This window comes from Taeniopygia guttata, chromosome 3, assembly GCF_048771995.1.
Source record: "Taeniopygia guttata chromosome 3, bTaeGut7.mat, whole genome shotgun sequence".
NCBI lineage: Eukaryota > Metazoa > Chordata > Aves > Passeriformes > Estrildidae > Taeniopygia > Taeniopygia guttata.
Window position 1 is genome coordinate 12,673,612 of NC_133027.1, and position 26,506 is coordinate 12,700,117.

At 39.3% G+C, this 26,506-nt stretch overlaps 1 protein-coding gene across 1 annotated transcript; it reads left to right on the plus strand.

Annotated features, from left to right (window-relative positions):
* The first annotated feature begins 213 nt into the window (after window positions 1–213).
* LOC116807261 (3'-5' RNA helicase YTHDC2-like) lies at window positions 214–26,174 on the plus strand. The gene is made up of 26 exons (XM_072926343.1): window positions 214–2,121; window positions 2,756–2,846; window positions 3,227–3,420; window positions 5,008–5,207; window positions 5,822–5,988; window positions 8,430–8,532; window positions 9,705–9,861; window positions 12,008–12,115; window positions 13,195–13,343; window positions 13,744–13,879; window positions 14,231–14,357; window positions 15,332–15,397; window positions 16,169–16,347; window positions 16,499–16,595; window positions 16,672–16,759; window positions 16,859–16,939; window positions 17,384–17,466; window positions 18,396–18,501; window positions 18,639–18,758; window positions 19,112–19,384; window positions 19,888–20,014; window positions 20,458–20,663; window positions 21,349–21,544; window positions 22,658–22,767; window positions 24,215–24,504; window positions 24,903–26,174. Exons 1-26 carry the CDS (start codon window positions 1,710–1,712, stop codon window positions 25,171–25,173), a joined length of 4,137 nt encoding a protein of 1,378 aa, XP_072782444.1. The 5' UTR covers window positions 214–1,709; the 3' UTR covers window positions 25,174–26,174.
* Window positions 26,175–26,506: the final 332 nt, after the last annotated feature.

Sequence of the window (26,506 nt, forward strand, 5' to 3'; positions counted from 1 at the left end):
TAATAATCAAGGAACTGAAAAGAGAAATAAATATTGTGCTCTTTCATTAACTTGATCTTGAAGAATTGACTTACCAGTGATCCTTGCATCATATTTCAACAGCTAGTAAGTCTTACAACACTTAAAATATTTTAAAAATCCCAAACAAACAAAAACCAGAAAGACTAATTATTTTGCAGTCAAACCTGACACAGTGCATAATAGATAATACTGTTTCACCAACTTCCTTTGCAGTTCTTTTTCTCTTAGAACTGGCATCTTTTGTGGAACATAAGAGTGTTTACAAAAGACAAAATGTTCTGCGAACTGAAAAGAACTCAGCAAAAGTGACTCTAGGAAAGGTAAAATAAGAATACCTAATTGTATTTAAACATGCAGATGTATTTTTGCATAAAACTGTGCTGCCTCTTAATTCTTCTTTTAAAAAATACATGGGCATTTGACATATGTTAATACAAGAAAATAATTCTTATTCCAGGGGTTATTTGTTTTGAGTAAACCTTAGCCAGAAGGTATTTCTGAGGCCAATCATGAAAGCAGAATTTTTAAATACTTACAGGTTGTTATTTCTAATACGAAAATCCACAGCTAGTAATTTTTATTAAGAGAATACGTATAAAGAATAAAATCTCCATTTCTAAGAGCTTGGGTAAGCACAATTCTTTGCTCATTCATATGCTGAGTGCAGACTGCAAGTCAGTATTTAGCAGGGCTGCAGCAGGCAGTGCATGCCTGACCACACTCTCCTATTTTTTCACCCTTCTAATAGCATTGGAGAGTCAAAAAAGCAGTGAAAAGAGAAGGGCATGTATTGAGGAATTTGTTATGCAGGATGCACTCAGGCTTCACGCCATTTAGCTGTAGAGATGAGCCCTAACCCAACAGTTCTCTCTGTGCACTGCTGTATTTACAGGATTGCAAACTGAGAGCAGAATTGAGCCGAGGAATCTTTTTTCAGAATCATGGGGCTTTTTGTCTGTAGGAAGGCAAGCTGATGCTGTTAAGAGGCAGAAACTGTTAAGAGATCTGGGTTCATAATTAAAGATTTCTGATGTAACTCTTTCAAATTAGTTATGAACTCTCATTTTTCACTGTTGATACCAAGGATGATAAGAGGAATGCTCATCTTATTCAGCTGAAGTGTTTAATCTTCCATAACTGTGATGTGCTTGGAGGTGGCAGTACTGAATGTCACAAGAAACAGCTATGAGGAACTAGCATTATGTACTTTGATTGAAGATAGTCAGATACCTGAACTGAAAAACTGAAAAAAAAAATTTAAAGTAACCTTAGAACAGATCAATTGTTCCGCTGCAGTGTGATCTCTCAGTGCAGAATTATGCTGAAGTTAGCTTTGTAAAAGCTTTGGTAGAGGTAACTTAAGAGCTATTTTTCAGCCAGCTACATCAGACAGTGAGTGTTTATTTTCTATTTATTTAATTGCCCATTTCAGCTGAGGAGTAGTTTGTTCTTCTTCCAAGTACTCTCCTTCTGACCTAATGATGTTTCCGAAGCAGCAGCCTTCAATAGCGAGGCCTGTGTCAGGCCCAAGTGGATTTGGTTAAATTTCTACCTCGTGTCTTCAGTGTGGAGTCAAAGGACAGCAGGAAAAGCAGGGCAAGTAACACTTTACAGAGTGAGGAGGCTGAGGGCCGAGATGACCCCCGCCACAGCTACGTTTAATACCATGCCCTGAAAGCACGTAATTTATGACGGGACAGGTACCAGTGCCACGTTTTGCTCGCAGCCACACACCCAGCCCGGGCCTTGGGCAGCCGTGCCCCCGGACCGGCGGGAAAAGCGCCAATTTCCTTCCGTTCGGGCCAGCTCGGCTGCGGGCGAGCCCCGCCCCGCCCCAGCGTCGCCCCTCGGGCCGAGCGGCTGCGGTCCCCGATCCGCGTCGGTGTCGGGGCCGTGTGGGGGCCGCGTGGGGCCGTGTCGGGGACATGTCGCGACACAGGCGGGTCCCGCGGCGGCAGCCCGGCGGGGCTGCGGAGGACGGGGCTGCCGCCGCCGCGGTGCGCGCCCGGGCCGAGCCCCTCAGAGAAGCCGGCGTGGACGAGGAGGTGGAAATGGCGGTGCAGCTGGCCCTGGAGCGGTTCCAGAGCGGGGACGAGGCGGGTGCGCGGCACGGCCCGGCCCGGGGGCAGCCTGCGGGGAGGGCGCTGGCGGCGGTCACGGAGGGGATCCTGCCCCTCTGCCCGGCCCCGGTGAGGCACAGCTGGGGTGCTGTGTCCAGCTCTGGGCTTCCCAGCACGGAGACGGGGAGCTAATAGAGCGGGTCCAGCAGAGACCACTGAGACGAGAGGTCTGGAGCATCTCTTATCAGGAAAGGTGTGGGGGTTGGTCCTGTTTAGCCCAGAGGAGACTGAGAGGGGATCTCACTACTGCATATGAATATCTCCAAGATGAGTCCCAGGAAGGTGGTGCAGCCAGTTTGGTGACAGGACAAGGAGCAATGGCCATAAATTAAAACAGAAGAAGTTCCACCTGAACATGAGGGAGAACTTCTTTCCTTTGAGAGTGGCAGAGCACTGAAACTGCTGCCCAGGGAAAGCGTTGAATTTCCCTCTCTGGAGACATCCCAAACCCTAGATGTGTTCCTCTGTCACCTGCTCCAGGTGACCCTGCAGGGGGGTTGCACTGGGTGGTCTCCCTTCCAGTCCTAACAATTCTGTGGTTCTGTAACATTGAGATGTCAAGATTACTGCCTGTTGCATTGTTACTGTCTTTTCATTATTATTTATCATTCTAGAGATGGAATTTCCTTCTAGTTTCACTAGTACTGAAAGAGCATTTGTTCACCGGCTCTGTCAGTCTCTTGGACTGGTGTCTAAAAGCAAAGGGTGAGTCAGGGTACAATTTTCAGTTCTTTGGTGCAGACGGATAGAATTTCAAGACTAATGATAACTTGATTGATGTTTTCAACATACTCAACTGTGTTGCAAGGAATAGTATTAGAGAAAAAAGTGTAAAAGTAGCTACAGAAATGAGCATATTTGTTCATTGCTGTATGCATGCTTGGAAAAGCTTGTGACATGCATTTTGGGACAGCTTGATTTTATACTTTGTGGATTTAATGGCTCCATTAAAAAAGCTTCTCACTGTGATTTCTGTTTTTTTTTTTTTCCAAAGAATTTGCATAGCGTCTCATACCCTGACAGATAAAAGTTAACCTAGAGTAGGTTCCTTTTTACTAAAATAACTTTTCTCTCCCCCCTGACAGAAAAGGAGCCAATCGATACCTGACTGTAAGGAAGAAGGATGTGTCAGAGGCACACGTAGTCATGACTTGTGACTTGGCTCTCCGTACGAAACACGCCGTTCGGAGTCTAATTCAGCGCTTTCCCGTCACAAATAAGGAACGCAAGGAGCTCCTGCCAAGGACAGAGCGAGGAAGTGTCTGTGCTGTTGCATCCGGTACGTTCAGCATGTGTTCTGATTTGGACTTGCCCATCAACACCACTTGAAACCATGACAAAACAAACCTCTTTCTGCTCTGTCCCCTCTGGTGTCCTAACAGACACTTTCAAACAAATGCATTAATTTTCCGTACTTTTAAGGTCTTTTATAACTGGTGCTGTGAGGAACTTGGGAAGTCATATTATGCACATTGAGTTGTCCACCTTGTGTTGTGTTAATTTAGAATCTTTGAGCCAGTTCCAGCCAAATCTTTTTGGAAGTACATTTTGAAGTGTGGCTTCACACAAGTACTATGAGGTGGGGTTGAAGAGTCAGTGTTCTTGTGATGCCATAAGAATGCCTATATGAGAAAATGCGGTTGTCTGTTCTGCTTATAGAAATTAATGTCCTTGATAAATCAATAATTTTAGTTTTTATTTCTTCATCTCTACAAAATAGATTTGGTCCTTAAGAGACTACTGTCCAGACTTGTTGATTTCTCGAATATGGAAGAGTTCACTGAAAGACAAACTTCTGTCAAAATGTTGGTTTTTTTTTTTTTTAAGCAAGGTTTTCATCTAGATTATTGCTTTAGCAGCTACAAGTGGAAGAGTTGCACTGTGTTTTTGTGTGCAGAGATGGGTGTAGTGAACAGAAAACATTTGTACCAGTATGCCTTGTTTAATTGCATGTTTCTGATATGTGGTGTCTGTTCTTGAAGTGCTTTCTTTGCTGTTATTTTCAATTGTTCTAGTTGTTTAATAGGATTGTTATATGAACAGAGGGAAGCTGTAATAAAAGTACTGAAATGCAATGTCTTAGGAATGTAAGGGATAAGTTAATGAACAGTCTAATATTTGCCTTTCTCTGCATCTCAAGAATGTATTTTTAGTTCTCCTGATCTGTTAGTCTGTTTGTCTTGGTACAACAGAGCTTGAAATTTAGTATATGAATCTGTTAATGGCATTAAATATGTATAAATGAGTATACAGTGAGCTTTTCATTCTGCCAGAAAATAGTTCTCAAGGAATTATAGAGTGGTACTTGCAATGATGGATGTGAAGTGGCTCCCTCAGAAGATGTGCCCGTTTTTTGGCTGCTCATGCACCGCTTTCTAACACATCGCACTGCTGTGTGGGGGCCAGGGCTCTTGATACAGCATGCTTGCATTGGTATGATTTCAGGCAAACGTGTGGAATAGCTTAAAGGTTTAACTCTGTCAGTGTGTATTTCTAGGGGGAACTGCAGGTGTGAAATGTGGGCGCAGATACAAACGCCACCAAAATACACCAGGCTGGTATTCTCTGGTTTAGTTTGTTTCTCCTTTTGCTCTTTGTAGGCTTTTTTGACATGGAGCAATGCTGTGGAAGAGTCTGGTTTTCTTCAAAATACCCATGAAAGTAATAAGTGTTTTGAAAAATATCTATTCCAAGCACTGCAGGACATGCTATAAAAATGACGTCTAAATGTGTGATGGGTTTGTCACTTTACCGACAGGGATGCATAAAAAGTCAGCAATGTTAATTTTTAAGTACAGTTTTTGAGCAGTGTTTTTGTGACCTTCCTCTGTGTCTGCATAAATAAACTTTTAACTTGTCTTTGCAGAAAACAAAGAAGTAAACAAGACAAGTGGTCGACTTAATGATGGTATCCCCCAGGTCCCAGTGAAAAGAGGGGAATCAGAGTTTGATTCCTTCAGGCAGTCACTACCAGTTCTTGAAAAACAGGAAGAAATTGTCCAAATCATAAGGGACAATAAAATTGTTTTAGTTATAGGAGAGTCTGGATCAGGAAAAACGACACAGGTATGTTGCTTCAATGAAATAAAAACTATAACAGTATTTATTCTAAACTAATGCCAATTGTGTAACATTTGTGATATGGGATACTTTTATGCTATTTTAAGGCTTTCCTTTTCCTGTGTGATTGAAAATGTTGTTCCAATTCATTTTCTTGCTTTTGAAACACTAGGCCTCTAGATAGGTACTAGAAGCATAAATGATTCCTCACAATTTTCTGGTAGATACCATTTTTTCATTAAAATAATACAAAATATTGAAGGGAAAATAGCTGTGATGTTTGTATATCCCTTTTTCTTCTAAGGCTAGTTCTGTTCTTAGTATCCAGAGTAATCTATTTTTTGTGTTAAAATGAGAGATTATCTACAGGGCTTTTTTTTCTTTTTTTTTTTTTTTTGGATTTCTCTGAAGCAGGAGGGAGGCACTGTAAGTTTTTTTTAAAAAAAACCTAAATAGGTTATACTTAGGAATTTATTTTCTGCTGATTCAGATTGGCTTGCTGTGATAATTGTAATGAAAAGTCTTTTGCAATGTGCAATATTGATATGCAGTTAATGGTTTCCCTGTGCTAACAAAGCTGTGACTTTCTCAAAAAGCAAATTTGAACCACTTCTTTACAGATCCCTCAATTTATCCTTGATGACTGCTACAAGAATGGAACTCCCTGTCGTGTGTTTTGTACTCAGCCAAGACGTTTAGCAGCTGTTGCTGTGGCTGAAAGAGTGGCAGCAGAAAGAAGAGAGAAGATTGGCCAGACAATTGGTTACCAGATCCGGTTAGAAAGCAGGTACTAATGGTATTTCTAAGTGTCGGTTGATCTTGTGTTGGTCTCGTGAATCTTGTGTACATTGAAACTGCAGTATGTTTGGGTTGCAGCCTCACAGGTGGGATATGTTACTGCAGGTAAGGAATACGTAAGAGTGAAAAGGATGGCTTACTTCCTGTGTTTTGCAGTTTCATGTAGAAGGTTGTCTTACAGAATCTCAGGTATTTTCTGTTGATTTCTTCTGCGGCGTGTATGCATGGAAATCCTTGTCTGATTTTCAGATCAAGTCTACACTTTCTTCTTCCCCCCCCCCCTCTGCTTTTAACATGTGCGGATCCAAAAGGTCTGCAAGCTTTGAAGGTAGGTGTGAAAACCAGCATGCTGTAACAAATGTTATGTAGTGAGAGTTGATAGGAGCCATAAAAGGGAAAACAAAAAAATTGGAATGCGACTGATGAAGCTGAGCATTATTTACCAGTCTAGTCTGGACTAAATTTACTCTTCTTCAGCTTCTGTGTTTATAACATGAAGTGATGTAAAAGTAGAGATTTCAGTATCACTTGATGAATTTGTCTCTAAGCAGAGCATGAATGGATTGTTTGGGGTTTTTACATCTTTGCACCGTGTAGTGAAGTGACATTTCAGGGAAGGGCCAGCAGTTGAGATATGAGTGACCAGAAGATGGCTAAAGGTTGTGCTGCCTGTGTGAACAAAGATAACACATAGCTGATGAAAATGAATGCACTTGAACAACGAAGCCACAATAAGAATTCAAATGTGTGCATGAAAGCTCACAAGGATATTGAGAGATTAGAAGAGCTAGTGAAGATGTGTCACAAATAAGCTGGATGATTAATATATGGAAGTACTATGCTGGCAGAAGAAGAGCAGAGTCAGGTGAAAATGGTAGAATTACTGGAAGCAGCGCAGAAAATCCAGCTTGAGAAAAATCAATACAATTACTCCAGAGAAACACTGAAAGGGGGCGATAACAATATTTTGAGCCGTGGACAAAAAAAATTTTGAGTGGATATGTTTAGAGGTGTTTATAGTAACACAGAAATATAATTTTTAAGGTTTTCTTAACTGTCTTCCAGAGAAAAGCTGTAGAGTACAGTACAGAGGAACTTTTCAGCTCTTTTAGGATGGCAGTACCAGAGAGAGTAGTGACAATTTCTGTTTTTATTGGGACAGCTAACTGTGCCCCAGGTATAGAATTGTAAAAGTTCAGTATTTTCACCTCCTGAAAAACCAGAGGATCACGCAGATGACTTTGTGATTTAGTCAGCTGTAATGAATTGTGTCTTCAAGGCAAGGCTTTGGCAGCTGTGGGGAGGCTTCTGTGAGGAGGTGCCAGAAGCCTCTTCTGTGTGTGACAGAGCCGGTGCCAGCCAAGACAGACCTGCCTCTGGCCAAGGCTGAGCCCATCTGTGGTGGTGGTAGTGCCTCTGGGACAGTGGGGAATGGGGGAGGAAAACCTGCACAACAGAGGCAGCAGTTCAAGAAGAGCAGTGAAAGCATGTGAGAGAAGCAGATCTGCACACAGGAAGGTCAGTGCAGGAGGGGAGGAGATTCTCCAGGTGCCAGAGCAGCCCATGGTGCAGCCCATGGTGAGGCAGCTGTGGCCCAGCAGGCCGTGGAGGTCCGTGGTGCAGCAGGGATCCTCCTGTGAAGGATTCTGTGTTGGAGCAGGTGGATGCTTGAAGGAGGCTGTGATCCTCTGGGAAGTCTCTGCTGAAACAGGCTCCTGGCAGAACCTGTGGCCCTGGGGAGGGAGCCACACAGAAGCAGGTTTGCTGTCAGGATTGTGACCCTGTGCGGTCCCACACTGGAGCAAGCTGTTCCTGAAGCACTGCACCCTGTGGAAAGGGACCTGTGCTGCAGCAGTTCCTGGAGAACTGCAGCCCATGGGAAGGACCCATATTGGAGAAGCTCGTGGAGGACCCATGTTCCTGTGGGAGAGACCCACGTTCTCCTTGTCTTTCTCTGGAGCCTGGGAGTCTTTTTGTTGTGTTTCCTCTCCCCTGCCCATGGAGAGGACAGATAGAGTGGCTTGCGTAGGCACCTGGCGTCCAGACAGGCTCATCCTACCACGTGTAGACAAATACAAAGGCTATATCCAAGCACAGGCTGAGGAATTGGAACCTAGTTTTCCACATGGAATTTTCTAGTAAATTGAATGACATGCAGAGTTTCTTCACAGTTCTCTTTTCCTTCTTATTTATTAAAAATTGAATCTTATTCTTTCAATTAATCCATTGTCCAGAGTTTTGGGGCGCAAGCACTACAAATTGTTAGGAAATGTCTGTGAAAAGGCATAGTTTAAAAACAAGTGGTGTGCATGAATCTTTTGAGGAGAGAACTGTAATTTCTCTTCTGGTCAGCAGCTGCTTTAATTTTTGATCCATGGAAAGCTTTAAATGGTGCAACCCCCTAAGTTGTCTCTGTGATGTGATCCATAGGGTTTCTCCAAAGACACTGGTAACATTCTGCACTAATGACATGCTTCTTGGCACGCTGATGGCAGGAGACAGCACCCTCTCCACTGTGACCCATGTTATTGTGGTGAGCATCCTGTGGTCTTTCATGTGGGGTGGAGCAATATGTATTGCTTTGGAAAATGAGGTCCTCATTTGTTTTATTTAAATTTGCTGAGCACTTTAGGTGTTTTTGTTTGGTAGAATCTGAATCAACTTTAAAGACTTTCTGAGTCCTCAGAGTAGAATGCATGTCTTGTGCAGTTTGGTGTTTTTCTGTGTGTTTGTGTTTTTCCTGTAAAAATGTCTTATTTTCATGCCAATGATTAAGTGTGGAATCAGGAGGAGTGGAGAAGGACAGAAGTGTAAATTTTTCTGAACTTCCGTGGTCAGGAGAAAATCCTTAGGGAGGCTTACATTGATGTGGTTCAATGTGATTGTGTCAGAATTTCTCTTACCATTTGTTTTAGCAATACAGGTTTTCAGTCCATTTGTTTGCCCAGAGTTTTCAAGATAATGTGGAGTCTAATTGCTAGCAAATTATTCAGATTGTTAATTTGTGATTATGTCAATATTCCTATTGTGGAATTGAATAAGGGGAACTGGAATGTTTTTGGCAAGATTTAAGTACTGAAGATTAAAAGGTAAGTTTAGGTGCCTGCCTGTTTATCAAAGTTTAAAAAGCATGAGAATGATCTATACATTCTTGATGTCAGCCTACAAACTTTGTATTTTGAGTCCTTGTTTCCTTCATTCATAATATAGATCAAAACAGAAGAATGAAAAAGATGATTAATCAGTTATGTGCCTTAACTTACAGGCTTTGTGTGTGACTTGTCTAAGCAATTTGCCTGTTTTTCTGATTATGTGGTGTCATACATTTCTTTAAATGCTTATCAATGGTGAAGTGAGAATTTATTAAAACAAAATTTGTAGTTTGTGGTGTTTTCTTGAAATTTGGCCTCAAATACACAATCAGAGAGGTTTCAGATATTCACTTTAGCCTCTGAAGTTAAAGTGTTTATGGCTTCAGCATTGCAACGCACTCAGCGCTGATAAAAACTTTTTGATGTGTTTTAGTTTCTTTATGGATAGTTTTTTAAAAAAACCCTATTAGTTAAACTAGACTCACACATTTTAAGGCCTCTGTAATGTGCCACCAAAACATGTATTTTTTTTTTAGAGAAGTTTGTTTTTGTCAGAAGTTGTGATCCTGAATCTGTGATGGTTTTTCATCTTTTTTTCCCCCTTTTGTTACAGGATGAAGTACATGAGAGGGATAGGTTCAGCGACTTCTTGCTAATAAAACTGAGAGATGTGCTGCAAAACCAGAATAATTTAAAACTAATTCTCTCTAGTGCTGCTCTAGATGCAAATCTCTTCATTAGGTATTTTGGAAGCTGCCCAGTAATACATAGTAAGTCTTGATTTTAAGTCTGAGTATACCTGCCTTGAGACTCACAGATCTTACTAAACTGTAGCAAATTATTCTGAGTAAAGGCACATGATTAATACACTGAGAATTACAGGAATCCTTGTTCCTTCTGTATGCAGGTTTCTTGTTTCTTGACTATTTGCACCTCATTCAGAGTGAGGTGTTTTAGTCACTGGGAGTTCTGTAAATGCAGATACATCCTGCCCCCCTCCACTCTTAATTGAAGAAGTAGGAAGAGGTTATTGAAGTTCTGTCTTCATGCTGATACAGGACTTAGAAGCTACATGAGTGTGATATGTATCAATGCATTCCAGTAGGATCTTACTCTTCAGGCTTTGTGAAGGTTGTTACTGGTTACTGGACAGATAACTGTACCAGTTCAGTTCAGAAATACAGGCTTAGACAGATTTGGTTTCACATGAAAAAAGGATTACATGATTCTCTGATTTAAAGAAAATTAGTAGTTGTTCATCTAGGTAAATATTCAGAAAAGACATCCAGTTTCGCTTATTTTGTGTTCAGACTCAGTTACCTGCAGTTAGACTACATTCAAATGCAAAGAAAAGTTACCATTTTTTGCTGGTTTAATTTCATTTGACTGATCTTTAGTAAAGGCAAAATGTAAATGTGTGGGAGGGAGGTGGGGGGTTTTTGTGGGTTTGCAGTTTTTGCCCCACCCTCCTGGCTTGCAGGTTTTCTGCATGGGTGACCTCCTCTGGCACCTTGCAATCCTCTTACTTTTTCAACAGTAATGTCCAACTTTAATGTGTTTTGAAAAGTATCTTTCAAGAGAAATGCTTTATTTGACAATCAGGTAGACTCTCTGCATGTCAGCCTTTTAAAAAAAATCTCAACGGTTTTAGGAAATGGGATTGCTTACTGGTTTATTTTAGCAAATGTTTGTGAGGAGGAACCCTTTTTTTCCTTTCTTTTTTTGCAGATGGAAGTGCTTAGTTCTCTGTTTTGAATTTCTGCCCAGTTGAATAAGGTTTGCAGCTTGTTGGAGACAGGAATCTGGAAATTACACGTGATTTCATGTTCTCTGAATTTTTTTTGCAAGGGAGTGCCTCAGTTGTGATTGTTGTATGACTTTCCAGTTTACTCTTTTTGCAGCTTCCTGTTCTTTCAGATCGGTCAATTTGTGTTGGAAAATCTGATGGCAATCTCTCCCAATCTCTCCAGTTTACCACAGTGTTTGTGCTGGTTATGTAACAGGCCAATAGCAATTTAAAAGATGTTTTTTTCCCTTTTTGTTAATTTAAGAATTAAAAGAAGCGGCTTTGTCTGTTAATGTGATATACAAGGTTTGAGTCTCCTTCAGCAATATGGCTGACAAAATCCTGACCACAGAAAACCACATTTTGTAGCTGTGGAGCGCTGTAGTACACAGAGTTTGTGATCAGTGTTGGAAGGCTTCCTCTGTCACAGCTTCTAAAAGTATGTGAATTGTGGATTGTTCTTTCTGAAGGAAAATCCTGAGTGTTCCTGAGTCAGGTTAAGGAACAAGAAATCAAAATGTAGAGATTTTAATCTTCATGCAAAAAGCATCCTGTAATGTCCACAGAGAATGTCTGGAAAATAGTCATGTTGAAAAAGAAATCAGGATAAATTACCAGAAGGTAAAGGCCACTGGGATGTCTCATCTGTCAAGAAGTATTCAGTAAAAAAAGCTCAGCTTTGCTGAATTAGTTGAGGATATGGAGATAAGGCTGCCTTCTTACATGTTTCTCATGAAAAGAAAGTAGTTCAGTATAAAGATGTACTGTCTCTGTGTGGAACCTTGCAAAAAGCTGTATTAATTGCTTATTAATTAATTACATTTTTAATCCAGATGGCAGACTTACATGGCAGGTTCTTGTTTGTAACCCTAAACAAACACGGCTGTTTTCTTTTTCTCATTTAAAAAAATTGTAGTTAATAACTGTCAATCTTATGAACATCTCCTGCTATAACACTTCATAAAATTGAAGAGGTTGAGGAGAAACAAGGTGGCATTTGACTTTGGAAATATTTTGTTTTGTACAGTTTTGAGAAAAATAAACTCCAGTGAAGGTAGTTTTTTAAAAGAATTAATTCTGTAAGTGAAGCTAGTGAATATAGAATCTTTTATGGATTTTTTCTATTTTAGTCCAAGGGAGACCTTTTCAAGTTAAAGAGATGTTTCTGGAGGACATTTTACGAAGCACTGGGTATGCAAACAAAGAGATGGTGAAGTACAAAGAAAAGAAGCAGCAAGGTCAGTGGATTTGTTAATTGTAAGGGTTGGCAGTAAGAATCATTGATTGAACAAACAGTTAACAGGATTATTTTCTGTTAAAATTCCAGAGTCAGGAGATTAAATGAGATGTGATTAGATGACAGCGTCTTTAAGCTCTCAATATTTACATTTTTGAAATAGTTTATGCAATTAAAGAAAAAAAATCACTTGGATTCAGTGGTTGCATTCTTTTTTCATTCAGTTGATAAATGTCATCTTTTTTCTAATTGTTATGCTGTAGAGCTATATATAACTGGGGGCTCTGCCCACATAAGTACTAAAGAAGCATAGGATGCTCTGTACCTTTGGGTGCAAATTAAAGTGCAGCTATTAAAGCAGGCATGATTTTGTACATCTTGCACTAAATTCCCTTCAGTAACATTTTTCACTGCTTTCTTCAGGCATGGATGTATTTTTTTAAGTGTTAACACTCTTGAGCTAAACATCATTGGGTTTAAGTTGATTAAGTAGATACTGCTCAGAAGTTTTCTTGGCAACTGAAAGTAATGATCCCAGTGATTATTTAAAGAAAAATTTTTAAAAAATGCAAACCCCAAAGCTATAACATACAGTCCTAACTGGATATTGATCACAGTGCTCACCTCTGATCACTGGGGTCAGAAAAGTTCAGTTAGGACCCTGGTGTTTTCTAAGGTTTCTTCCACTTGTGTAGAAAAGTAAGTTGTTACATGCAGGGACTGTATCACTCGTCTTCAGAATTCCATTTGTGGAAAAAGATCTGGTCTGAGATTGTGTGGAAGGTGATTACTTAAGGAAGATACTTTGAATGCAGTAGTTTGGAATAACGGAGGTTTTGGGGGCTTAAACACCAAAGTGTTGGGTTTTACCTTGTTTTTATAGCCCTTGTTTGCAGTGGCGCCCTTTGGGTACCCTTAAATATGTCATTTATGTTGGACTGGTAGTAGCATTCTAGACTAAATAAAAGAGGTTGAATAGGTAAAACTTGGTAAAACCTGCTGTAACTAACTTTTTTAGTAGAAAACAATGGATAAGAAATATGACTCTAAAACTTTCTTGGGGAATACTTTGCATTCTAGAAGAGAAACAGAAGAACACTCTTGCTGAGTGGTGTTCAGCTCTAGATAACACTAACAAAGGGACATCTCGGAGACAAAAATCAGTTCCAAGGACAAATGAGGAGTACAAATGGTTGGATGATGGTGGTGACACAGTATTTAATCAACTGGTAAGTTTTTTCTTTTGTCGGAAGAGATGTTTATATTTGTGTTGTATTCTAGCCATTTAAAATCTGTTTTCTACAGTTCTGTTGAGTCTTTCAGGATATTAACGTATTTTAAAGATTACTTGATTAGGATGAACTGCTCTAGCTGAAGTGTGCTCTTCAGATAGGGTGGTTGCACACAGCTTTTCCTCAGATCAAATGGCTCGACTGCCATTGTGTTCGTACTTGCATATGACAAAATCAATGCATTAACTGATACCTGAGCTGGTATGTCTACACTGATATATTTGGGTTTCTGTTGCTGCTGGGAAAAATAACCATTCCAATTCTTTGTGGGTAATGTATAAGAATAAAGACAACTCTTGGAAGAGATTAAGCTTTCAATATTGTTTTTTATCTTCAGACTGAAAAAGATGTGAATTGCCTTGAATCGTGGATAGTAAAAGAAATGGATTCCTGTCTTTCTGACATCTGGTTGCATAAAGATATTGATTTGTTTGCTCAGCTGTTAAATCTTATTTTAACTGAAAATGTCAGTGGTAAGTTTCATGTGTTATTACATAAAAAAAAGCAACCTCAAATTTACTTAGATTTTTATGGCTACTTTTATCTCCAGTTTCAAATGGTGTTACCTTTGCATTCTGATGCCGACTGAAAAAATGATAGGGCTAGCAGAAATAATGGGTTGTTTAGTTAGTTGTTGTTTTGAAGTATTGACAGAAGTGTGTTTCTAAAACAGTGTAGAATTCATATGAACTAACTTCAGAGATAAAGTGAGGAAACAAATTCTCTTTGGGCTGGAATTTGAAAGCAATATTTGTACTATATTTAGATGAAAAAATAACATTTCTCTTGGTTTTGCTGGATTTTTTTTTTCTTGTACTTCTCAGTTGATTATAGGCACAGTGAAACTGGTGCAACTGCTCTGATGATTTCTTCAGGGAGAGGCTTTTTGAGTCAAGTAGAACAGTTGATCAGCATGGGAGCAAGTATCCACTGCAAATCATCTAATGGCTGGTAAAAACAGAGAAACCAAAACATAGATTTATGTGTCAATATAGGAGAGAGAAAGAAAATTGTTTAACATCTAAATTAATTTGCTAACTTATCACACTGCTGTAAGAACTATAGATTTTGACAGCCTCAACAATTTCTAACTCCTGATAATCACATTGTTTTCTGTAAATTCTAAATTGAATTCTTAATTACATGGTCTTGATTATGAGCTATAAACTTTGTTTCAGTAGGTCTTATTTAAGATACTGGTTAGCAGAACAACTGTAATCTACTGAATTGGACCAAAATATTTGGCAATTCCTATTTTCATGGAGTTACCCATATCAGAAGATCTTTCTGTTATGTTTCTAAATATATTGTAGCATGTAAAAATATTTGTGAATCTGTAGAAACTCAGGTTTTGTGGTCATGGATTATGTCTTCATATAAACAGGGAAGTACAGTAAATAATTGTTGTATGGAATGATAAGAATTAGGATTCCAGGGGTCTGATATTTGGTACTAACATTTGAAAAAACTTGGGAAGGAATGCAGTTTAAAGATAAAACAGTGAACTGCATCGTGAGGAGGACAGCTTCTGAAAGACATGAAATAGCCAAATGTTATGCCTGGGGTGTGACCTTTTGAGATGACTTCAAGGATACTGCAAACAGGCAGGTCTGATCTCTGCACCTTGTTGTGGACTTTTTAAAGGAATGGCACTTTCTTCCTCCTCACTTCCTTGTGCATGTTTGCTCCTGTGTAAAACGGACATTCTTTTGTGGTAAAGAACTGTAGTCACCTAAAAGTCAGACAGCTGTTAACACCTATTCATGCACTTTCAAATGGGAAGTTGCAGATCCAGCAATAACAGTACGGATGTCAGTACAGAAATGGGTACAAAAGTCTGGTGTCAATTGCCTCTCCTGATGCGCTCTTCATATTCATCTTTTGAAGGGAAAAGTCTAATAAAAATACTTGTGCAACTATTTCAGGATGGCTGTGGACTGGGCTAGGCACTTTGGACAGACGGAGGTTGTTCATCTGTTGGAATCCTACAGGTCAGTTGTAACTGTTTTGCAGAATCAGTTGTATATGATATACAAACGGTTGTGATGGGAAATTTGAGGTTTCTGTTCTTTTAATCAGAACAGGTTTTAGCTTTTCATGGTCTAAAATCTGGACTTAATGGCAAGACCTCTTTTTACGAATAGGAATATTTCAAAAAATAAACAGCAAAAACGTTTGTACTTAGTATCATATTGTTTATGTTTGCACAACTTGCTAATTCTATACTTTTCACATGCTTACTTTGGAAACAAATCTGTCATGTGTTTTTATTTATCCTTTTTATATGCAATAGGCATATTAAAGAAAATTTACAGAAGTAATGTGTACACTAGGCCATTCAAGAATGATTTTCTGATTAACTTACAGTTATCGTACTTGAGGTAGTGTTTTGTAAAGCTTATCTCTACTATAATTTCTCTTAGTGTAGTTTCTGCTAGTGGGAAATTTTTGGAGAACACGTATCTCTTAAATATTTTTACTTGAACAGATAAACGAGAAGTATCTTTATACTTTCCTTTGCTTATGGTTGTGTTTCAATGAAGTTGAAGAAAACTAAAGTTAACACTAATAAATAAAGTGGCATCCTTCACTGGGTTAACATTGAAATCAGTAAACAGTAATAGTATGGTGATTCCCTTCTGCTACACTTAAACATCAGAATTCAAGACCAATAGTCATATTGGTCTTGAACTAAGTTTGAGTGGATGGCTCAATGCAAACCCGAAGGGGCAGCCTTGATTCTGGTGTATTTTCTGTTACAGCGCTTCATTCGGATTTGGAAACATGGATGAAAGTTCCCTGGTCCAAAAAAGTGCTAGTGACCTTAGTGCAGAGGACAGAGAGCTACTGACAGCTTATCATCACAGTTTTGATGATGAAAAAGTGGATCTGGATCTGATAATGCACTTACTTCACAGCATCTGTCATAGTTCAGATGCAGGTAGGTAAATACCTAACCAGTGGTTGTGGATTTGGCTTCTGATGAATCATGCTCTTTTTTCAGCAATCCACAAACGTTAAAACCTTCTGAGTGCTATTCGACATGTATTTGAATTTTCTGTTTAACTTTGCAAACCCACTTCCTTTTTTAGGAGCAATTTTAATATTTCTTCCTGGGTATGATGAGATAGTGAGCCTGAGAGACCGCATTGTTTTCGATGATAAGAGATTCACTGATAATGCTCACAGGTAAAACCTTTAGTTGCTGTGGCTTTTCATTGCTCCTTTTAAGGATCCTTAAAATGTTCCTTTTGTCTTGCATTAGATACCAAGTTTTCATGCTTCATTCAAGTATGCAGACTTTGTACCAGAAGAAAGTGCTTGAAAGTCCACCTTTTGGCATTCGCAAAATTGCAAGTATTAGAGGACTTTTTCCAATGCCACAATGACCTATTTTGCCATTGCTTTTACAGTTATTACAGTTTTGGTGGTTTGGGTTTTTTTCTTTGCAGATTCTTTCTACTAATATTGCAGAAACCAGCATAACAGTCAGTGATGTGGTGTTTGTCATTGACTCAGGCAAGGTGAAAGAGGTAGGACTGCCATAAATTTTCCTAGTGTGATTCTAAAACACACAGTGCATAAATTTTGGAGAACTTTTTTTTTTTTATTATTTATGACTTTACAGTAAAGTAAAAAAAAGTTTTTACTAGCTGAGAGCTAGTGCCTGTCAGGCAACAGTCCTTGCTGAAAAGTTTCAACATGCATTTGTTTTAAGACAAATACTGTAAGCTATCTGTCTAAAAAACCTTTAAAATCTTGAATTTCAAAAATTGTGGAGCATTAAGATACTAGAAAGGAGATACCCTCATTAATTCACTCAAAATTGAGAAGGTACCTTTGTGTCAGAAGCTGCTGTATATATTACTATTTCATACTTTTTAGAAAACTTCTGTTGGTAATCTAAATAACTAGTAACTTGTATTTCATGTACCCTATTGAGTTTTCAGTTTGCATTCCTTTCTTTGTTTTTCTAGAAGTCTTTTGATGCACTGAGTCGTGTTACAATGGTAAAAATGGGGTGGATTTCAAAAGCCAGTGCTATCCAGAGAAAAGGCAGGTAATAAATGCCTCATAGTGGTTTCCATTTTGCAGATATCCACAGTCCTTTATGTTTAGAATAAAGCACACAACAGAATAGCTGTTTCTGGCCTAGTCCAGTGTTGTGTTGCATAGTGGCCAACACTCATTCTCTGCAGGTGAGTAGGCGTCAGCATGTATTTCCTTGGAATAATCTCCCAAGTTGTAGAAAAGTGACGCTCAGGCATTTCCCAAAGGTCTGGGTTGTTTTCCCCCCATTAATTTGTTCTCCTTCCTCTTTCTCCCATGTAGCACCAGCAGTCACAATGTCCAGTGGGGTGTTTTCACATCATGTCTGTCGGCAGAGGACTGCCTATTTCACTTTCTCCAAGCTATCCATGACTTAACAGGCCATGATTATATTCTTCCCAGCACTGTGGGTGAGGGCTCAGAAGTTTATGTAGCAACAAATGCCTGTTTAATCAATCATATTGGCATTAAGCTGCACGTATGCACATAGATGTATATGACTGAGAGAATTTGCTGTCTCTCATTCACTCACAAGTTACTTCATCTTTATTCTACCTTTTACTCCAAGCATCACTTCTGTTTAGGGGATGTGAGGGGAAACAATAAAGTTTGCAACTGGTTCCTCACAACAAAGGATGATTGAGATTTGAACTGGTCTTAGGTTAGCAAAAAACCCACAGCACTTTACATTAGATAAGCCTTGTTTTTCTTTCCTCCAGATTTCTCAGTGTTGGGTTAAAATTACAGTAAAAAATTGCCACACTCTCAAAAATACTTCATGATTAGAAAACTCTCACTTTGTGTGTGACTTAACAACACTTTCTTCATAGTACTGCCTCTTCTTTTCCATTCTGAGTTTCTGTGTCTGTTTGTTGGCTTTTGGTTTTGTTTTTAGAAAGAAATCCTCATTTTCACAACCTTCCATATTTTATTTTCAAGGGCTGGGCGCTGTCAGCCTGGAGTCTGCTTTCGTCTCTTCAGCAGGCTCCGATTTCAGAATATGTTGGAATTTCAATCTCCAGAACTTCTAAGAATGCCGCTTCAGGTGCATGTTCAGTTAGAAACTACAACTTTAAAAAATACAATGCCCTCAAACCATACTATTAATTGCAACAAATCATGTGTTTGGCGGCTGCTTCCAAATCTTGGTAATCTTTTTTTGTTCTGCCTTTTACCTTGCAGGAGATCTGTTTGTACACAAAAATTCTGTCTCCAGTTAATTGTCCAATTGTAGACTTTCTTATGAAAGCTCCTGATCCTCCGCCTGCTGTAACTGTGAGAAATGCTGTGCATATGCTTAAGGTCAGAAAAGGAGTAGGTTTAGATTGTAATTGTGTTTGATCCCAAATTTGTGGTGTAGCAGTTTACTGACTTCAGTTTGTACTGAAGCTGTTTTTAATTACTTAAGGATGTTTTGAAGTTTTGTTTATTGTCTGTTTTCATTTTGTGTGTAGGGATGTGTTTTTCCATGTCAAGGGAAGAGAGTGCTTCAAAGTCTTGTCTCAGTTAATAGTTTGACTTGCTTCTGTAGTGTTTGGAAACAAGTCTAGTTAATGTCCATTATTCACATCCTTTCTGCTTTCACTGTAAATTGATTTTGTCCACTGTACCCATCCCCCTCTCCTTTATTTGTTTGTTTGTTTGTTTATGAACAGACCATAGATGCCATGGACCCTTGGGAAGATCTCACTGAGCTTGGTTATCACCTCACTGAATTACCTGTAGAGCCACACCTCGGTAAAATGGTGTTGTATGCTGTAGTTCTGAAGTGCCTGGATCCTGTTCTGACCATTGCCTGTGCTCTTGCCTGCCAAGACCCTTTTGTGCTGCCCACGCTGGCCTCCCAAAAGCGTGCAGCCGTGCTGTGCAGGAAGCGTTTTGCTGCCGGAACGTTCAGTGACCACATGGCCCTGCTCAGGGCTTTCCAGGTAGTCTTTCATTTCAGAGAGTACTAATCACAGCACATTCAAGCAAAATGCAGATGCACCAGTTGGATGTAGAGTGGCAGACTGTGATTAAGTGCTCAGAGAAGACTTTCTTTTTGCCTAGTGCCTTTCCTGTGTAAGGCATTACTTGGCAGTCTGGCTGGTCCACAGAAGAGGGAACTGTTTTTGTAGTATGTTTTGTTTCAAACATTATAAAATTTTGAATGTTCCAACAATGTGCCTCTTTGCATCCTACTACACTGAACTTTGAATCATGATCTTAATGTAATGATCTTTATTTATTGTTTTAACTTGACATAATCATCACTGTAGTGAACACATAAAGAGAATCTAATTGTTGAACAGAAAAAATAATCTGGTTTGATACATTAACTTTTAGAGTGGGTTTTGCATTCATTTTATTGACATAAATGTAATATTTTAAAAAAATGCAGTTTTTAGTTTAAGTCCTTCAAATTAATAGGCAAATGTAAAAACATTTTCAGGCATGGCAGAAGGCACGCAGTGACGGCTGGGAGAGAGCCTTCTGTGAAAAGAACTTCCTATCCCAAGCCACAATGGAAACCATTGCAGGAATGAGAACACAGGTGCTTGGCCAGCTTAGAGCCTCAGGTAGAGAAGTTGGAAACAATTTTAACATTGTTTTAAAGTCAAGCATATAGAAATTGTAACAAAAATCGTGTCCACTGGTGTAATTTTCCTTAATTTGAAATACACCTTCATGCACACATTCATGCAGGGTATGGTGCAGATGAGGAATTGTGGCTGATCTAACTGAAAGCACCCTCATCTCCACATGCCACTGCATTTCATGTTTTAATGAATTATTCCCATAGGAAATGTCTTTATATTGTACAAAATAGTGGTATTCTGTGTTAGTATGAAACCCCTTATCAGGAAGGATTTCAGTGTAATGGTTTCTTCTTGGTGCTGTTAAGGTTGGCAGTGGTGAAAAATGCAACAAAGAAGTCATTTATTTCACCTTTAGTTTCTGACTCCTTTTGAGAACCAAACACAAGCTAACATGGCACTGTTTTGTCTCTTTCATTTGTCAGGTTTTGTGAGAGCCAGAGGAGGAGCTGATATTAGAGATGTTAATACTAACTCTGAGAACTGGGCTGTAATTAAAGGTGCCTTAGTGGCCGGGATGTATCCCAATCTTGTGCATGTAGACAGAGACAGCCTGGTGTTGACGGAATCAAAGGAGACGAAAGTGCGATTTCATCCTACCTCTGTTCTTGGTCAGTCTCAGTATAAAAAGGTAAAGACACTTTGAATTCATAGTTCAAAAAAAAGGGCACTAAAATCTGTCACGTGTTTTAGAAATGTCTTTTCCTATTTGTCAGTACTTTAAAAGCAGTATAGGCATTTAACACTACAGCTTTAGAAAATACCGTTCTACCCAGCTGATAGAATTGGAGTTGATTCATTTTTCCATCATTTCAATTAGTCTTTTCTCTAGATGGAACAAGGCAAAATGACAAAAAAACTGCCCTGCTATAAAATTGTTTTAAAGATATAATGATCCCTATTCTTAAAAGCAAGTTTTTCTCTGAAACTTTTATTTAACATTTCTTTTTAAAGCAAAATATTTTGTTTTATCATGGTAGGATAATTTATGAATCTGGTTGAATTCTCTCACGCTTTTTTATGTGCATGTATATTTTTATATGTATATAATTGTATGTGTATTTAGTTCTCAAAATACAGAATCATAGAATGGTTTGGGTTGTAAGGGACCTTAAAGCTTATCTCATTCCAACCCCTGCCACGGGCAGGGACACCTTCCACTAGTCCAGGTTGCTCAGAGCCCCACCCAGCCTGGCCTTGAGCACTGCCAGGTTGAGGCATCCATAGTGTCTCTGGATAAAATGAGAAATACGTTCAAATTTACATTAATTACAGGTAGAGGGTATAATAGCCTGGTTTTACCTGCTCTTGCACAGATTGCCCCAGCAAATGGACAAGCTGCAGCCATCCAGGCTCTCCCTACAGACTGGCTTATATATGATGAAATGACGAGAGCTCACAAGACAGCAAACATCAGGTGCTGCTCTGTTGTGACACCTGTCACGGTGGCCCTCTTCTGTGGACCAGCCAGACTGCCAAGTAATGCCTTGCAGGCATCTTCATCCTTTCGAGGTACGCTGGAGTCTGGATTTGGGATGTTTCCGTTGCTATACATCAGCGTGTGACATGGAAAACTTATTTTTCAGTAATATTTAATACATGTATTGCCTGATTCTGAACATAGCGCTGTTATAATTCCTGCAGCTATTCAGGAAGAGTTTGTTGGTTCTGTAATAAATCTCTCCATTTTGGGATTCCTTACATATTCAAGTCCATAAATTACACAGTTGTAGGGTCTCAGAAACTGTAGTATAGTTTGTAAGGAAAGAATACAGCCACAGTGTCTAATGAGAACTGTAGTACTGGTACTGAGAAGTGTAGTATGCATGTTCTTTTTCTACAGACTACTTTATTTGATACATTGAACCAGATTATTCAAACAGAATAATTTAGAAACAATCAATATGGCAAACACGTCATGTTGCTTCTAGCTAACACATACATTTTCAAGACATGTTCTACTGATAATTTTTAATTTCAGTTAACTGTACTATTAACTGTGAGTAATAGAGCATATATAGAAATTTCCTTCTTTTTTTCTGATTTACATTGAGTCCTCTTGGAATGGAAGCAAAAATAACTGCTTCTAGTTGTCATAGTTTGAATCAAACTAAAAGTCCAACTTATTTCTAGAGCTTTCCTGTCTTGCTTTTAAACTGTGAACCTTAGAGTAGTGCTCATGTTGATTGAATTGCACTTAAGAAAAATAAAGAATCCTAATTAATAGCTATATGTATAGATTTTTTGTTTTTCTTACTAGGTCTTTAGATCTGCTGTTTTACTAGGAAATAGAGGCATGTGTGATTTTGCAAACAGCTTTAGGCAAAAGTTGTATAGTGGCCTGTGGATACTGGTGAAGGTACATGAGTTGGGTCACATCATATCAATACAGGTTTTTACACAGTAGGACCTTCAGCCGGTCTGGCTTGATTGCTGCTATCTGGAGCAAAGACTTTGCAGTGTATTTGCAGAAAAGAAGAGGTAGTTTTACAAATGTTTACATTTAAAGTCAATTTTAGAAGGAAAAACATTGTTGCTGGTAATACCGTAGTATGCGGGTTTTTGTGTAGAAATAATAGTAGAAAAAATATGGAAATGCTAATGCACCTTTTGTCTTTAATTCAGGGAGAGGGGTATCTAATGATAGCAGCGACAGTGAGATGGAGGACAAGACATCTGCTGATCTGGCACTGCTGAAGCTGGATGAAGGGCTCCATCTCAAACTGGACCCTGAAGTAAGTAAGAAATTACTCCTGGGTTTGCTTCATGTAGAGGAATTGTAAAAAGATGTGAAAAGGTTTTTGTAACATTTGAGTAGCCAAGAATTTTCTCCAAGAATGTCATGGTCTATTTCGGTCTCTCAAACTAGGTACTCTGTGATTTAACCTTTACTTCACAAGCTCATCAATAATTAAACGGCTTCAATCCCCTTTGGCACAGAGTTGTCTGTCGCCTGAATCCGTGTATTCAACATCCAAGTTGCAGTGTTTCATCACCTATCACCCGTACCTTTCTATTCTTTTACTTGTCAGCAAAAAGAAAGAGAATAATTAGTCACCTAATTCAACATTGAGAGTGCTCATTCCTCTTCCTCCATATTGATGTGGGTGTCCTGTCTCTCACAAAAGGGACCAGGAAAGCCTCAGCAATCCAGATGCTGTTGGGTCTGTTTCAAAAACTTTCTGGGCAGTATGATGTTTTATATCTGAGCTTGGCAGTTTTGTCCCTTTCCACACGTCAGCAGATTCTGAAGAGACTGGCAGACAAAAGATAATGGCTGCAAGGGACAGCAAGCTGCAGGTGACAGTGACTGCATAAGGGCCCTTCTGCTCCTTCTGGCCTCCTGTCCTGCCTGCATGGTGCTCCATCAGGCCATAGCACGAGCTGGGATAGCCAAAATCTGAACAGGAGCTGAGAGAACAGTCACATTGGCATATTGTGTTCTTCTTTCTTTGAGAGGATAACCAAAATCGGATCAAAAAAGGAGCACTTGAAGCTGAAGTTGCTGAAAGAAAGTTGCTGTCAGATTTTGGAAGGATAAATTTCAAAATCTCTTTGAAATAGAAGTCTTTATGTCATTGAGGAGCTGTGGCTGTGGTAGGAGGCAGTTTATGGGTCATGAAACACACAACTTTACCAACTCTAATAATAATACTCTCTCTCCTAGACATGTCCAGAAGAGTGATTTTTTTAAATTTATTGTAATGGAAGCATTTCTGGTAGCAGAATTAGACAATAGTCTTCTGAATTTAGTCATCACATTTGACCAGGTGTCTATGTAAGAAAAATATCACTTAGAGCTCTTTTCCATCAACTATGACTGAAGAGTGCATGAGTAGAGACTGATTTGAGAGGAAGGGCATAAAGCATGAAAGGATTGGGTTTTCTTGAAAGATAAGAAGGAAAAAAAAAGGTCTGTGGAATTACAATACAAAGCTAAGTTTATTACCGAGCTAAATGAAATGTTTCCAAAATTACCTTGCACCCAAGGAAAAGAAAGCAAATTAACATCTTAATTTAAATATGGATTATTCCCCTTCCCCAAGACCTTAGTCTTGCCTTTAATTGTGGGCCCCGTTTATATTAGAATGCCAGGTGCTGCCTGATATGGAAAAGACAGGGTTCTCTTACCTGTGTGATCTACTTTTCATCAGTATTTAACAGAATTGGAATTTATTGCAGGCTGCTGGTATGCTGCTGCAACTCAGGCAGAAGTGGCACAGCTTGTTTCTGCGTCGCATGCGAGCTCCTTCTAAGCTGTGGTCTGAGGTTGATGAAACAACTGTAAGAGCAATTACAGCTGTTCTGAGTGCTGAAGAACAGTCTGCAGGTCTACAGCAGCCTTCAGGAATTGGCCAGAGACCAAGGCCTGTGACTTGTGAAGAACTTCCTTTGGCATCTACATGGATGTCAAGCAACAGCAGAAACAGCTCAACAGAAACAGAATTGTCTGACTTCTCTCATGCTGAAAAGTAAGATGCTGAGGTCTTCTGCTCACTGTAGGTTGCAGTTTATGTATACAAGTATCACTTAAGTTTCTGCTAGTAATAGGAGGTGGAAACAGCGGAAGTACAGTTTGAAGGTGTTATACTGTTGTATGCTGCATTGTAGTCCCAAAGAGAAGTATTTCATACCTGGGGCTGCTGTTGGAGAGAGCAGTCAGGAATATTGTCCATGAATTGTGATGTTTGAGAAGTAGCAGAAGAAGTTTAACAGTAGCATTAAAAAGCAATGAATGGTCAGTATGAGTTTTTAGTTAGGCTTTAATAGATTTTGTAGTTGCTGTAATACATGTGGTCATGCAGTAGGCTGGCAGGTCGATGTAAATTTTCAGTGACTGCTTGTGAAACTCAAAGTATGTCCTTTGTAGGGTTTCAGTGAAATCTACTTCTCCTGCACTCCACCAGCCAAAGAAGTACAAAGAAAAAGACATTTTGCTCTCCAGACAATTCTCAGATGACAGATCCGCTCAGTCCTCAGTGAAGCCTGCAGACAGCAGTAGCTATTCCAACGCCTGTGCTACTCCTTCTTCTCCAGTGTCGGGAAAGGTAGAGTTCTCTAACATATCACCCTGCTCTTCCAGAGTAATAGAATTTCTTGCTGATATCATTCTGCAGTTAGGTATTTTACTGATAAATTAGGAACCTAACGTAGCTTTTCATTTGTAACACTGCATAATACTTCCTTCTGGAACTTAAAAATCTAGACTAAATATCCTTGTTTCACTAGTTTAATACAGCAAAAATAATTTGTAGACTGCTGAGGTGAAGCTATCCAAAGTAGAAAAAATGAGATTTTAAAAAAACCCCAAACTTGTTCTAATAAACATGTATTAGTTTTTTTCAACTAAATGAGTATATTATATACACACTTCTGAAGTTTTTGGATTCTGCCTTTCTCGGCTTCCATAATAGATTTTCAATATCAATACTGATTCTGTCTTATCTGCCTTACTATGACTGATTTTTGTGATGGTTATTTGAACAAAGTACACATTTTTAATGAGATTACTGTGACAGTTGTCACATATACTTGAATAGTAGATTGCAGTAACACTAAGGAGATCATTGAGAGAAAACTTCATGGACTCATTGGAGGATGTAGTAATTCCTCTTGAATCTTTCAGCTTTTAAATTAAGACAGCGTAAAAGGAAGAAAACATGTTTCCTGAATATAGAAATGCGAGTAGTGTGCTGTAGGCTACACTCTAGGATGCTTAATTTTGGTGTCATCTCAAGGTCTGTCAGACTTTAACCAATTCTAATTAGTCACTAGACTTTTTAATCCTATTCTGCTCTACTTGTTTCTTGCCCCTCATGGATGAATTACTGTGGAAGGGGCTAACAGCAGGCCTGTTAGCTAAAGGAGCGAAAAGAAGCTGAGAGGCAAGAAGAAGCTGTTAAAGAGCTCTCTCCAAGGCTGCTACCAAGGAGACTGAGAGAAGAGAAGAACTGAAGAAAGATAAGGAGAGCACTGCAGACGGACAAAGTATTTTTAGAAAGTTAACTAAAGTCACTGTTACTGTTCACCAGTGGTGTTATGTTGATTTTTTTGTGGCCAATAGTTGGGGTAGAAGAAGTATAAACAATTAGAAAGTTTATAAAAGGTCAGCCATGTTCAATAATAAAGAATTGCCATCTGAGACCGCCTGTGGTCTGTGCTTTGTGTCGCGACCGCCTCGGGATACAGTGTATATACCAGTGACAGCTGGTGCCCACCGCGTGGAGCAACAGCCTGAACAGCGTGGTCAGTCTGGAGCCACGCGGGGTCCCAGCTCCCAGCCGTGACCCACTGGGGAGCAGCGGGGGAGGCGGCGCTGGTGCAGCTGAGAGTGGCGTGTGGAAGCCACAGGGAGGTCCAGACTTGATTTTCTCCTATCAAGACACCTGGAAGCAGGTGAGGCACCAACTAGTAATAATGGGAAATAAATCTAAAGAGGAAGAGACTGTTTTGGCTACATGGAAAGCTTTGTTA